The sequence below is a fragment of the Sceloporus undulatus genome, chromosome 2 (genome assembly GCF_019175285.1).
Source record: "Sceloporus undulatus isolate JIND9_A2432 ecotype Alabama chromosome 2, SceUnd_v1.1, whole genome shotgun sequence".
NCBI lineage: Eukaryota > Metazoa > Chordata > Lepidosauria > Squamata > Phrynosomatidae > Sceloporus > Sceloporus undulatus.
Window position 1 is genome coordinate 296,937,084 of NC_056523.1, and position 14,834 is coordinate 296,951,917.

A 14,834-nucleotide genomic window follows, 5' to 3' on the forward strand; every position below is an offset into this window, starting at 1 on the left:
GACGATGGGGGCAACCAGAGAGACTGCCTCCATGCTGAGAACGAAGGAAGGGTCCTCCTTCAGCTCTGGGAGCCAGGCCTCCTCTGCCCTGAAGGGAAGGAAGGAAGGAAGGAAGGAAGGAAGGAAGGAAGGAAGGAAGGAAGGAAGGAAGGGCAAATTCCGCACTCACTGACTGACTGCCTTCAGCCTCTCTCACTCGAAGGAAGCCCCGCTTATTCGGAAGCTGGCGCCACAAGCAGCCAGAGCTCAGCTCAGCGCACACTGTGGCCGCCGCAACCCGGCGCGTACCGGTGACGTCACAGCGACGCGACACACACCCTCTCTCTCTGTGTTCTCCCCCCGCTGCTCGAGGTTGCCTAGGCAACGGGGCCTAGCTGCTTCCTCTAAGCCTGAGCCTCCAGTAATTCACACATTGCCAATGTTTGAGGCTGCTTAAACTGCCCTGGCTCAATGGGAATCCAGGGAAGTGTCGTTCTTCTGTGGGACATTGAGCATTCTCGCTTTGTGTGTCTGGTGCCCCGATAGACTGAAGTTCCCTCCCAGGATTCCTTAGCACTTCAAAACAAACAAAACAAACCCGCAGCCGCTTGTAAGTTTTAAAACAGTTTGATCATTTATCAGATGCTCCCGAGCTGCTCCAGCTTGTCATTGATGGACTGTTCTTCGGACAAGAGAGGAAGAGGAGACTGGGAGAAGGAGATTCTGAAATGCCAGAATAAGGAGCATCGCAAAATAACGCTGGAAGCCACTCAGGTGTTTGGTGTCTTTGGCAAAGGCTCAGCTCCCTTGATTTTCCCAGTTTGAGGCCGCTTTAACTGCCCTGGCTCAGTGCCAGGGAACCCTGGGGGTTTTGATTGATCAGGGCACCAGAGCTCTCTGGTAGAGATTGAAGGCTCAGTGTCTCACTTTAAAAGCACAGTTCCCAGAATTCCCAAGCAGTGAAAGCGGACTCAAACTGGATTATTTCTGCAGTGTGTTTTGGACCATCCTCATTTCCCCTCCAGTCTGATTTTCAATACCTTTCTCTGATGAAGAAGCCAGTGGAGGTTTGAAAGCTTTGGGCATTTTGGCATTGGGGATTTGGGGTGTTCTCATACATTGCTACATGGCCATGAAACCCACTGGGTGGCCTTGGGCAAGTCACACTCTCTCAGCCTCAGGTGAAGGCAATGGCAAACCCCCTCCGAACAAATCAAGGCAAGAAAACCCTGTGACAGGGTCGCTATGAGTCAGAAACGACTTGAAGGCATGCAACAAAAACAAATAGAGGCAGTCTGCAAACAAAGGACTGAGTGCATTCAGGGGGATTCCTTTTCAAATTACATATACCTTACCCTTAGGGTCGCCATAAGTCAAAAATGACTTGGACGCATACAACAACAAACAACAACTCCATAGCCAAGTCCAACTCTCAAACCACAACACCAAGGGGTGAAAAATCCCATCCCTTGCAACAGGTGATGCATCCGCACTGCAGAAATAATCTAGTTTGACACTGCTTTAACTGCCCTGGCTGAGTGCTAGAGAATCCTAGGAAACGTAGTTTATTGTGGCATCAGAGCTCTCTGTAACAGAGAAGGCTGAATGTCCCACAAAACTACAGTTCCCAGGATTCCTTAGCCTTGAGCCAGGACAGTCAAAAAAAGCGTGCTGGGACTGGATTATTTCTGCCCTGCGCACTAGTGACCTGAGAGAGTAACGAGTTCTATCGCTTTCCTCTCTTCTTCCTCTGGGAATTGTAGTCCTAAGGAAGCTGATTTGCACTCAAGGAGTGGGCAGAGGAACTACCTTTCCCGGCGGCCTTTGCGCGGGGAGCAGGCTCCGCCCCCGCCATGTGGCCTTTCTCTGCAGTCTCCTTCTGGGTCGGAAGACGAGATGCCTAAAGTCAAGGCGGGACCCCGTTCTGGGCAGCGGAGGCGAGAAGGGAAAGGACCAGGTGGGCGGCTTCTGGGGGGACCTGGCACCGCTTTAACTCTTTCTGGCTCAAGTACCCACCCAAGCTGTCTATGGTTAGTTCAATGCAATTAACTCTTCCTGTTGTGCTGTTTTGCCTTCAGTATCTGGCATCAGGTTCAACACAGGATTGGGTCAACACATCTTGAAAAATCCTCTGATTGTCAACAGCATTATAGAAAAGGTAGGTGATAATCACAGTTACATTAGGTAAAAGAACTTGTCTGGAAAGTAAAGTGAATGTAAAATAGCTGAAGTAGAGATAGTCGTTGTCCACTTGCATGGATACATCTAAGCAGAAATGAATGGGATTGTATTGCAAAACACCAAGAATTCTTTACCAAAAGAAATACATCTAGAGAGGAAAAATAAACGACTTAAGGGAAACTATTAAAGAGCATGTGAAATAGCACTCAGCTGTGTTCCAATCATTTTGTATTTGGATCAGGGACAGAGATAGTATTAGTGCATAGAATATATTACATTAATGCAGTATATGATCACCATTCGGATTCTATCAAGTGCTAACTTATTGCTGTTAATATTCAACTCTTAATTTTATTCTTTTTTAGGCTTCCTTGTATCCTACAGATGTTGTTCTGGAGGTTGGGCCTGGCACTGGTAACATGACAGTAAAAATGTTGGAAAAGGTGAAAAAGGTAAAACAACAACAACCCAATCTGCTAGAAAATGATAAGCAAGATACGTATTTTGTCTTTTTCCCCCCTTCAGCATGGAGAGTTAGGAAGAGACAAATGAAATAAAATTGTTTCCTTGCAAGGGACAGAAGGAAATGAGAACTTGGGGGAATGTATTTTGCCAAATATATAATATATGCCAATTATATAATACTCTTTCCCAGTTTGTTTCTCCATTTGAATATCTTCAGGTTAAGATTCAAATCATGCTTAGCATGCCAGAACATGTTTTCTGAATAAGCACAGCCTAAATGCAGTTATGCCTACCTAGAATAGACTCAGACTGAAATAAATGTGACTTGTTAGTCGCAGTTCCTTTAAGGGCCATTGATTTCAATGGGTCTACTGTCGGACTTGCTGCCTATAGCTTTTCCACCAAGAAGACATACAAGTATTGTTGTGTGGTAAGGTGTGTGACATACCTGTTGTTAAAATGGTACTGTACTACGGTAATACAAAAAGTTGAAATTGGACTCTGTGCAAAATATCCAGTTGTATCTATCCTCCAACAGAATGACATCTATCAGTGAAGAGGACTTCTGTCTGACCTTTGCAGCCTCCCTTTCCCCCTTCATCTCCAGAGGGTTGCAGGATCCTTCCCCCCCAAAATTTAAGGATGTGCAGGGAACTATAGGGCAGGAGAAGGAGAGAGCTGGAAAGTCCAGTCAGACAAGGTTGCATATGATCCTCTATCTCCAAGTCAATATTTGCCTTGTACATCTTTCTAAACCAACATTTGCTTCTTGTTATTTTTCTGCATAATGTTATGTCTTGTCATATATTATTTTTAAACAGCTAAAATATATCATAGTTAATTCCGTGGTGAGAACCGGATACATGCAGCATCATTATCCCCCCCAAAATTTAATAAACAAATTGATTTCATAGCAGTTGTTCACTACTACATTGTATATGAAGCATATATAAATTCATTTGTACCTGGTTTCTTTCAGGTAGTTGCTTGTGAGGTTGACATAAAACTTGCTGGTGAACTTCAGAAGAGAGTGCAGGGCACGTAAGTGTGCTTAACAGGAAAAAAAATGTCATAAGACTAAGATTTGTCTGAAATGTACTAATGTGAGAATTGTGGGTTTTTTTCCAGGCCTTTGGCTAACAAACTTGAAATAAAGATTGGAGATGTACTGAAAAGTGACCTACCATTTTTTGATGCTTGTGTTGCTAATTTACCTTATAAAGTAAGTGCAAAACCAACACTGTTAGAAAACAGGGCTAATATAACATCTAGTTTACAGTGGTAAAGTTCCTGGGAAATTAATTTTCTCTATCTCATTTTTCCCTCCAGATTTCTTCACCCTTTGTTTTTAAGCTATTGTTGCACCGGCCTTTCTTTCGGTATGTACAAAAATGTACAGTTTCTAATCTTTTAGGTGCTTTTGCAAATAGTTCAGTAGCACTAATTAGTACCAATGGACACTTGATCTGGAAAACAAATGATTAGCCATATTTCATGCTAGAATTCTAAAAATGCTTTGTTTTTTTTTCAAACTAGAAGTTATGTTTAATTTCTTTTATGATGAAAGCAGTGTGTCGGTATGTGGATCACACAAGGAGGGCTCTTCTAAAAATAGTTGCTTATTCCTCTTAAAATATGAAGAGCCAAACATTGTGATTTTGCATTACTGCAAGAAGACTGATTTGTTTGGATCACACAAGGAGGGCTCGCCTAAAAACTTGCTTACTGTTCTTACTGCCTTATCACTTGGCATTTTCCATGAAAAGTCTGTAGATCAAAGAACAAAAGTTATTGATAAATCCATCAACCCCCCCCCTTCCTCTATAAAATGAATTTTCATTTACTTCCATCTGCAAATATTTATAGGGATTTAGGGGCTTCTCCTTGCTCTTTGAAATAATACTGTTTGGGGAGAATTTCAGGGAAAAAATGTAAAAATATAAAATACAAGGAGAACCAATGTGTTATAGTAGTTTGAGTACTGGACAGAACTCCATGAGACAGGCTTTTGAATCCCCACTCAGTCATGGAAAGTGATTTGGTGACCTCGAGCAAGTCATACTCTCTCAGCCTAAGAAGAAGGCAATGGTAAACCTCTTCTGAATAAATCTTGGCAAGAAAACCTTGAGGCAGAGTTACCATAAGTTGGAGTCTAATTTAAAGAAAAATAACAACAATAGTAATATATGTGTGTGTGTGTGTGTGTTTCAGAAACCAAATTTAGACATTTAATACAATATAAATGATTATGTCAGGAATATACCTCTGATAGCTGAAAAAGACATAAAGTTAGCAGCTTAAAGACATGGCCAAATGAATCTCTTGTCTTCAGCATCTTACTCCATCTTGTTTCTTTTCTTGTTCCTCTTATAATGAGGAGGCAGGACATTAGTAAATAAAATGGCTTCCAAAAGGAATTCAGCAGATCTTATATTGCATTTTTTATTGGCTATATCCTCTTAATATCCATAAGCACGTGTACTAAATTACTCTGTATTGTTGAATGGTGTAATCTAACCGAGGCATCTGTAGAATATCCGTAAATTTTTAGAACCATGTGGGAAAGTGATGAATAAGTGGTTGTGTTAGCCTGTCTGGAAAAGTCCTGCTTCGAGTTAATGTGACTCAAACCTGTATCTCATTTTTAATTTCTAGGTGTGCAGTACTAATGTTCCAAAGAGAATTTGCTCTTCGTTTGGTTGCAAAACCTGGCTCTCCTCTGTATTGCAGGCTCTCTGTTAATACTCAGTTATTAGCTCGTGTTGACCATCTGATGAAAGTAAGTGAAACAACAGATAACTGAAGTGAGGTTGTAGAATTTCAGATGTAAAGCCTAGGGCAGAGCACGTTATTACCAAAGTGTAAAAAAGAATTAACGTTATGATTATTAACAGGTTGGAAAAAACAATTTTAAGCCACCACCCAAAGTTGAATCCAGTGTTGTGAGGATAGAACCAAAGAACCCTCCACCGCCAATCAACTTTCAGGTGAGACTTGTCACAGTTGACATAAAATCCATGAAAACAATTTAAGCAAGTGTGCAGTATTCACTCACAAGTGTCACCTTATTCTATACATCTTCCACGGAAGAAAATAGAAATGAGAAACATATAGTATTCCACATGTTCTTGTACTCCCACCAGTCTTGTAATCACGGCTAATGGCAAGGGATGATGAGGTTGCAGTCCCAACAAAAACAAATGGAGGGCCCTATGTTCCTCATTCCTTGTATAACTTAGAATTAAGCAATGGTGACAATATTTCTTGCAATGTCAATGGGGGGGGGGCTATCTAACACTTGACACATCAAGTATCACTTGTTTAAAAGATTTTGTGTGGAAACTGTCAGTGTATTTGTGTGTTTTATGGCACTGGTTGGTTTGGAGAATATTTGAGCAAAGCATATTTAACCATTAGTTAAGAGAAGAGCTAAAGATTAATGTCTTGCTTACCGTAAAAGTAACTGATTTTGGTTCAAAAGTTACAATGATGACGTTGAAGCTGAAGACTGATAGTTTGCATGAAGGAAGACGCCGAAGTTCACTTCCCTTTTTCTCATCAAACTATCTTATTTGTTGGTCTCAGTGTGTGTGAAGCTCAGGGCTGAAACAGACAGCTGTAAAGGGATGGCTCTACACTGCCCCTATGAATGCTGGATCAGGACCACAGCAAATGCATGCCGTGGCCCCAATCTGGCATTTTTCCAGCCCAAACGGAAGGGGCAAAATGCCATTCCTTTTGGGGGAGGAAAAAAGGCACTGTTTCTCATGTGGCAGCGGCTTTCTGGCATTTCTGCGGCATGGTGCACATAAACACCATGCTGCAAAAATGCCATGATGCCACCCACTATGTGGTCAGCAGGGCGGCTTGGGGGCAGCATCAGGACATGTGCCTGCGTACACCATCACCCCACGCCACCCCAATGCAGTCTTTTTTTGCTGGTCTATTTTGGCCCTGTGTCCATGAAAAGAGACTTATGAATTGTATCTCTGATTATGCATGTTTGAAGGTATATTTTTGGTGATTGTAAGCCCATCTCAGGAGAACAAAGGGATATACATTCAATAAACACACAAATTTGAGAAAAATTTTAAAAACTGATGTGGATTTTCTCTTCTAGAAATTAGTCATGTTTTGAATGGAGTGGCAGTCTAGGTACATGTGGAAGATTAAAACAAGCATATCGAAGAAGAGGAAAATAGAGGAAGTATTTGAAATGCTTAAATAAGAAAATAATGAGTAAGAAGTGGGAAGAGTCTTGCTAAGGACCGACAGTCTATATAAATGCTGCCATCAGTTTTACAGCAAAGTATTCATGGTTTGAAACAAATGTTTTATATATTTATGTAGGAATGGGATGGCCTGCTAAGGATAGTCTTTGTCAGGAAAAACAAGACACTCGCTGCAGTTTTTAAGTAAGTTATTAATATCACAGCATTTGGTTTGCAGCTGGGCTTTCACTTTTTATCTTACAGCCAACTGCTTTTCTTTGATGAGTTGCTTATCATGCTGGATTGTTTAGACAGTTGGTGTTTGCATGGGGTGTTTATTCTCCTTGATCTTAGAGTCAGTGGTCATTGCTAAATTGTCCTGTCTTTCCTTTGCCCATGGGCAAAGAGAAGAGAAGAAAGGGAGAAGGCGGTGCACCCGTTTTCTAAACACCAGCTCACTATTGAAGAAGAGATCTAAGACCATACTCAGGCATTGTCATGGCAAATGAAGAAAGCAGTGAGCATTTGTTGTGTGACTAAAGGCAAAAAAGATGCATATGCATTAATGCTTCTGTGATTTCTATCTTTTAATAGCATCTACAGCTATGAGAACAGGCATTGTATATTTCACTAAAGAAAAGATAGCTAATAATTCCTCATGCTGCCTCTGACCTCCCTATGCTTTGGACCAATTGTTTTTCTGATGATTGATCACTTCTTTGGCATAGGACCCTGAAGAGCAGGGCAGCACATACATCAGTTGGCAAGCAAGCCGAGTTCATCATGTTGGGAGCCTAAAACAGGTGGAGCCTTCCTCATTTGCTTCTGTCAAGGCTGCTATGATGCCATGTCTTACAGTTAAACAAAACTAAGGAAATGAATAAAAATTTCTTTATCTTTTAGCATTATTTATTATTGAAATATTTATTAATTCAATCTGATTTTGTTTTGCATCGTTTTATTATTGCCTAGTTGACACTGACAAGATAGCAAACAGGATTGTGGACAGCAGTTTCTTGTGGTTTTCTAGAATTATATATTTCAAACTTTCAGTGAAGCTTAAACACTCCACTAGTTATCTTCCTGTCTGCATTTTGCATTGGAATGGCTCAGACTTTGAGGTGGTCACTTTGAAATCACAGTTGATGCTAGGACCCCACTTAGATGTTCTGAGATAGATAATTCCATCTACATTTATATAAGCATTAGTAATCCCTGTTTCAAGGAGAGGCATGTAAGTGTAATTTGTTTTGTTATTCTAATGAGGTCAAGCCATCTAATGGAGAAATAGAAATATAAAAGTTGCCATAAGTCTCTGGTAGTTGGAAAGTGCCTATTTTATTTAGTTTTATATGCCTTCTCTGAACACATAGAAATGATAAGTTGGAGAAAAATGCAAAAGGAAATTCTGTATTAACATTTTTGCCCCAAAAATGAAAGGCTGACTCTACAGTTATGTATAACTTTTCTTATTTTTACCCATTTCAGTTCAAATGCTGTGAAACAGTTGTTGGAACAAAATTACCGAATTCATTGTTCACAGAATAATTTGGTAAATATTTCCAATTTTTGTTCCTGTTTGGTTTTTGGAAAAGCCTTTATTAAAAACTTTGAGTTGCTTCTTACATGATAAGTACCACATAAGGTAAATTCTCTCCTTTGTGTTCTATGTTGGCAGGAAATTCCTGAAAATTTCAACATTGGAAATCTCATTCACGAAATACTAAAAGACACTGGTTACTCAGACAAACGTGCACGAGTAATGGATATTGATGATTTCATCAGGTGAAACTAAATGCATTTTTTCAAGTTCAAAGTCTTTGCATGCTCTGACTCAGTAAGAGGTCTCTGTTCCCAAATGAAAGCAAGAATAGATGTGAAGATTATGTATGGTGTCAAAGACACAACTGCATTTTGCACTCTATGCAGTACATTAACAGTTGGTGGTATCCCCTGTGCAGTATGGCAAACACTATTCACTACTGCATGTATAATAGAATCACAGGATTGCAGGGAACTGCAAAAGAGCCAACCAGTGCAATTCCATGCTACACAACGCAACTAAAGCACTCTTGACAGATAGTCATCCAACCTCTCTTTAAAGACCTCCAAAGAAGGAGATCACCACTTTCCAAAGCAATCTTACTGTTGTTATTTCTTACTGTTAAAAAGTTCTTCCTAATGCTTAGGTAGACTCTCTTTTCTTGTAATTTGATTATACAATTGGCTCACATTCTAGTCTGTGGAGCAGTAGAGGAACAGACTTGCTCCATCTTCTATATACGTCCTCAAATATTGGAACATAATTATATCTCTTTTCAAATCTCTTCTGATTCCAAGGATGCTGTCAAGATACAGTAGTCCGATTGGTGAGAGTACATTAGTATTTGTGAAGGTGTTCTGTGGGAAGCTATACACATATTTCTCTTTATATGCTGCTAGTAGTTTGTGCTTTTGGCTGTAAGAATGGTGGGCATCTTGTCCTGACCATAAAACTGGGTTACACAGATTTTACTGTTGGAGAGAATAAATGTGTGCTCCCTCTCAACCTTCAAGTAAAAGGTTGACATTGTGAGTGGTCCTTTCCTGCTTCTTGAAGTCTAAAAAGCTCAGTGTTTTCCATTTTTCCAGTTCTTCAAATGGGCACCACTAGCAGCTTTTGTGGAACATTGCCTCTTTGAAGAGTGGAGATGATAGCTACATCCATGTACTTACTGCTGAGTGGCTTGTCCAGACAGAGCAGGCTTCAGGCTAATTGACCAAAGTTGGCCATCCACATGGATTCTGCATCCAGAGATTCAACTATTCATGGCTTGAAATTAAAAAAAAAATCCAAAAAGCAAACCTTGATTTTGATATTTTATATAAGGACACCATTGTACTATCTCATTGTATATAATGAGACTTGAGCATCCACGGATTTTGTTATTTTTGGGAGAACCTGTAACCAAGTCCCAGCTGATACCAAGGGCTCACTGAACTAGACTACAAAAGCAGGAAGAAGCTGCCCAGAATTATTTTCTTCAAGGAGAAGCACGTGAGACCAAAAAAAAAAAAAAAAAGCCCTAAAGACAAAATTGCTCAGGACTATTTGAAGATGACATTATTATTCCACATGAAATATTAGCTTAATGAGAACTGAATATTTTTGTTTTTCAGTGTCCTGCATGGCTTCAATTCAAAAGGCATCCACTTTTCCTGAAAGGAAGAATGAAATCGAAGATGATTAAGAGAATAATGTTTTATAAACAAAATAGCGCTATAATTTCATTCATAAAGAATGAGAGGTTGATATTTACAGTGAATATTCATTGTTGGATGGCAAGAGGAGCAAACCATTTACTTGTGTTATTCTTCATGTACCAGCCAACAGGCACATGGGGCATAACCTCTAAGTGGATTGTTTTTTGTGGGTTTTTCGGGCTATGTGGCCATGTTCTATAAGAGTTTATTCCTGATGTTTCGCCAGCATCTGTGGATTGTTCTGCTCTACCATCCAGAGAATATAAATTATTCTGACCTTGCACATTCAGATGTTTAAAATAACCAGATTATGTGAAACAGATTCCTGATCATAAAAATCAGCTATTGTCACACTTCTTTCAGAGCAAGGTGGGGAATGACAATCCCTCCCAATGTAGTTGGACTGCAATTGCCATTATCCCTCACCATTGGCAGAGCTGGCTAGGCCTGAAGGTAATTGCTGTCCAACCACATCTGGAGGGCCACATGTTCTTCACCCCTGATTTAGAAGAACTGATGGAGAGTACATACCTCAAAAAGCCTTGTTCAGCCTCTTTTGAAATGTCACTTTTTGGTTGCCTTGTTTTATATTTAATATTATTAAATATTAACATTTGTTCTATGATTAATGTTGCTATGTGCCTTCAAGTCGTTTCCAACTTAAGATGACCCTAAAGTGAACCTATCATGGAGTTTTCTTGGCAAGATTTGTTCAGAGGTTTGCCATTGAGAGCATATGAATTGCTCAAGGTCACCCAGTGGGTTTCATGGCTGAGCTCAGAATTGAACCCTGGTCTCCAGAATTGTAGTCCAACACTCAAACCACTGCACCGTGCTCTTTATGTTTAATAGTACAAGCCAAATAGGTATTAATATTGTTAATTTTGAAGAATACATGGATCTGAGATGGAAACTTTTTCAGCTGCTAAACCTGACCTTTTAGATTTTAATCATGTAGTTTTAATGTTTCCTGCAACAATAATTTTCTATCAAACCCTTTTGTCTTCAATTATTAATACTTGCAATAATTATTAAGAGCACTTCAGTAGTAGGAGAGTAAGCTTAGCTGGCATCTTGCAAGTGGCTTACATCAGCGTAAATTCAACTTACATGTGTTTAAGTAGACCAGTTATGTTCCTATAGTTCAGGGATGGGCAAAATGCAGCCCACAGGATTTATGTGGCCCTTGGCTCCCTTGAATGTGGCTTTGGGGACTACTCAGAAGGCCACTCCAGCTTCCCACTCAACCCCTAAAATGTTTTTTTTTTTAATGACCAATTTTTTTCATCCCGAAACAGGCATAAAATGCTGCATTTTTCTTCCCTAATCCTGCAGTTCCCCAAAAACACACACAAAAGAGGGGGAAATGATTGAAAATCAGGCCAAAGGGCAGCTGGAAGTAATATCATGTCACTTCTGATGTATTGAAAGTTGCTAGTAAGGATGGACCTTGGTAGGTAAAATGGCACCCAACCCCTGTGCAGTTTTCCATCCCTGCTATAGTTGGACAGACAGCACTGACATTATCCTCTGGGATCTCTAAAGGACATCCAGGAGGTTGCTGGGGATGCCTTGTCGAGGATGTATCAGAATGTGTGCTGGCTGCTGCAATGTCTCATCCTGAGAACTGGGGCAATGACAGGACAAGTAGAGGAAGAAAACGTAGCCGTTCGGGACTCCTCCCCCTCCAGACCACAATCCAGTGAGCTTCCCCATTCTTCCTCTTTCAGGCAGAAGTGGCTGCACTGAACATTCTAGAACATGGCCACATAGCCTGAAAGACCCTCAAAAAACTATGCACTGAATATCCTCCTCGCCTTTCTCTTCCCCTCCAGGACAAGCTGGGAGGAGGAGGAATGAGGGCCTCCAAGCAGCTCTCATCTGATCTTGGGGTGACAAGATGTCCTCCTTTTTTGGGACATGTCCTACATTTCAACTTACTGTCCAGGAGGAATTCCAAAATCACCTCCATTTTGAGCATCACTAAGAAGCCCATTGAGTAACGCCACATTTAGCTGTTCCCCTTTGAGAAATCTCTCTATTAGGCAGTCTGTCCTCACTGCAAATAGGCGGACAGGAGGGACTGAATGTAAATTCAGTTAAGGGCTTCTTGCTATTAAAGTACAATTTCAAGCCTCTGTCTTGCTCAGGGTTCTTTAAGTATGTTGCAAGCCAACAAAGCATTTTAACCAAGAAGTTTGTCATCAACCTCACTGAGTACATAAAATCCCACTTATGTAAAACTGTAAAGAAACGACATGAATGAATTTATATTAGTGTTTTTAGCTTTTCTTTTGTAATGGCCTACATTTTTCTTGAATGCCCTACATTTTACAGTATTTTGTCCTCCTTTGTGATTAGGGCATCTGGTCACCCTGCTCATACCATGCTGGGAGTCCCACCTCACCATTTGAGAACCACTGCTCTTGAGAGTATAGGGAGGAGTTTTACCATTTAACGAAAGGAAACAAGCTGAAGTCACTTCCTATTTTTTTAAAAAAGGCCTCTTCTAGGCCTAAAAAAGTCTGAAGGAGGTAAAAACATGAAAATGCCCTGACTGCCTTAGTGGGCACTTTGGGGCAAAAAAATTAAAGTAGTTGATCCTTCCGGGGGATTAATGCAAGCCTTACTTATCAAAGAAGGTCCATCTTGCATGGAAGAGGGAGACAAGTCATGTGGGAGAAGGTGGTAGTATAGGTCTTAAAGTATTAATAAAAATGTTGAAATGGACTAAGGATGAAAACCAAAATAAATGCAACTGTAGTACCGAATCACATGCATAGAAGAAAGTGCTCTTACTAAGGGACAAAACAGATTGCCCTTAATGGGCAGCCTGCAGCTGCGCCTTTCAATGCCGAATCAGGGCCATAGCAACTACGTGCTGTGGCCCTGATCTGCCATTTCCGCCGCTCAAAAAGGAGTCACAAAAAGCAGCTCCTTTTTGTGCCACTGAAAGGGCACCTTTGCTACCACTGCGGCACCTTCTGGCACTCCTTTGGTGCGGCATCATCTGGACACAGCGCCAAAGGAGCACTGTAACACCGCCTGCCATGTTGTCGGGTGTATAGCATGACGGCAGCATCAGGTCAGCGTTGGGGTGTGTTTTGTGTGGATGCCACACCCCCACTCTGCCCTGAGGCTGTTGTATAATGCCAGTCTGTACAGGCTGTAAGTCTAGTTTCAGCTACTGAGATTTCTGATCACTTTCAAAGGCAATCAAATGCACAGTCACAGCTGCTATACCAACCTAAGCTTGACAAAAGCCCTTCTGCTATATCCACTCCTTAACAAGTATTCTTAAAATTCAAGGAGACTAAGTTTTGCTCAAAACAAGGGGATCCCATAAAAGAATAAACAACTGTCATCAGAAACTATCTGTCTTGATTTATATATTTGTTCACCTTCTTCTGACCCCCCCCCATACCCCTTACTAAAACTCAACAGCCACTGTGAAATAAAATGGGAAATATGTCTGTTTTCTGCATATTTAAAACACCACAGCCCAAATATGTCCTATTAATTTCAGGTAAAGATTTGTAGATGATCTATCCCAGCAATTTCAGGTAGAGGTTAGGCAGCATGAAGTAGGTAGGGGGAATTTTGTAGATCTCTGTAGGCATGCCAACAAGGTCTCTGTGACCTACCCTGCATAACAGAACGGACACATTGCAAAGCAAGACTTGGTCATTTTGCTGCTAGGTGGCCTGATATATTCTAACTGAAAATTTGCTGAGGTTCACTAGGACCACTATTTTAATCAGTGACTATTATAGCGTCTGTTTTGATTACGAAACCTCTCTATGGGTCTCAAACAGCAAAATGGTCTATGATATGGAATGCATGTGCACAATATCCATTTAGTTGGATTTTGTTACATGAAGTGTCAAATACAGGAGTTTGACAAAGGAATGGTGGGTGTGTCCAGCCAAGCTCTTTCATGGTCATAATGCATCCTTTGCATATGCAGTTTAGTGAAAGGAGAAAGGACCCATCAACCAGGTAAGATATTTGTGACCTTGGCAAAGGAGGCAGGCTTACATTGGCCAGCAACCACAGGATTTAATTTGAATTGCCTTTCCTTGCTGAAATAACAAGTTTAAATTTTCTTTGTGTTTAAGAACTGTACTTGTGAAAATATGACACCATCAAAAATTGCTTTTAATTAAAACATCTGAATAGCCAACTCAAGAAATGACTCCATGAGACTGCAGGTTAACTGTAGTGACATAAATATAATGGTGAATATTAAGATTTGCAGCATAGCAAGAAACTTTCTCTTTGAAAGCACATTTAACTCATTAATTCTGTTATTGCAGATCGCTGAGTTATATCCTAGCCATATGTCAAAACAAGCCAACTGCTACCAGGCAGGCTTTTAGGTGATGCCAAGATAATAAAGTTTATCTCCTAACTGTTAACAAGTGGTGCCACCTTGAGGCAGCTGGGGATTAGTACTGTTTTATGCATATATATATATTTAAACACATATATCCCAGCTTTCAACTTTACAGGTAGTAGCAATGCACTGTAAAAGATAACAGGTTAGCCCAATTTGGTATACAATTACAAGTGAAGGCAATTGTCACAGAAACACTGACACTTTGGTGTGAGGAAAATCTGACCAGAATGGCTATACTGGATGAAGAGCTCTTCCACACATCTGTTCTAAAATTTCTGAAAAGCAGACATCTTAGTGCAGATGAATATGGGAAAAAACATTTTACATAGTATACATAAAAGTAAAATTCTCATCTC

General features: G+C 40.5%; 1 protein-coding gene across 2 annotated transcripts; it reads left to right on the forward strand.

Moving 5' to 3' along the window:
* The first annotated feature begins 1,785 nt into the window (after positions 1 to 1,785).
* Positions 1,786 to 10,704, forward strand: DIMT1 (DIM1 rRNA methyltransferase and ribosome maturation factor). Of its 2 annotated transcripts, XM_042455148.1 has the most exons (12): positions 1,786 to 1,936; positions 2,058 to 2,137; positions 2,526 to 2,612; positions 3,605 to 3,666; positions 3,754 to 3,847; positions 3,955 to 4,004; positions 5,281 to 5,404; positions 5,520 to 5,612; positions 6,976 to 7,040; positions 8,325 to 8,388; positions 8,515 to 8,621; positions 9,996 to 10,704. In XM_042455148.1, exons 1-12 carry the CDS (start codon positions 1,876 to 1,878, stop codon positions 10,036 to 10,038), a joined length of 930 nt encoding a protein of 309 aa, XP_042311082.1. In that variant the 5' UTR covers positions 1,786 to 1,875; the 3' UTR covers positions 10,039 to 10,704. The 2 variants fall into 2 exon arrangements, with proteins under 2 accessions (XP_042311082.1, XP_042311083.1); XM_042455149.1 differs by lacking the exon at positions 2,058 to 2,137 and having other exon boundaries at positions 1,873 to 2,009.
* The last annotated feature ends 4,130 nt before the right edge of the window (positions 10,705 to 14,834 follow it).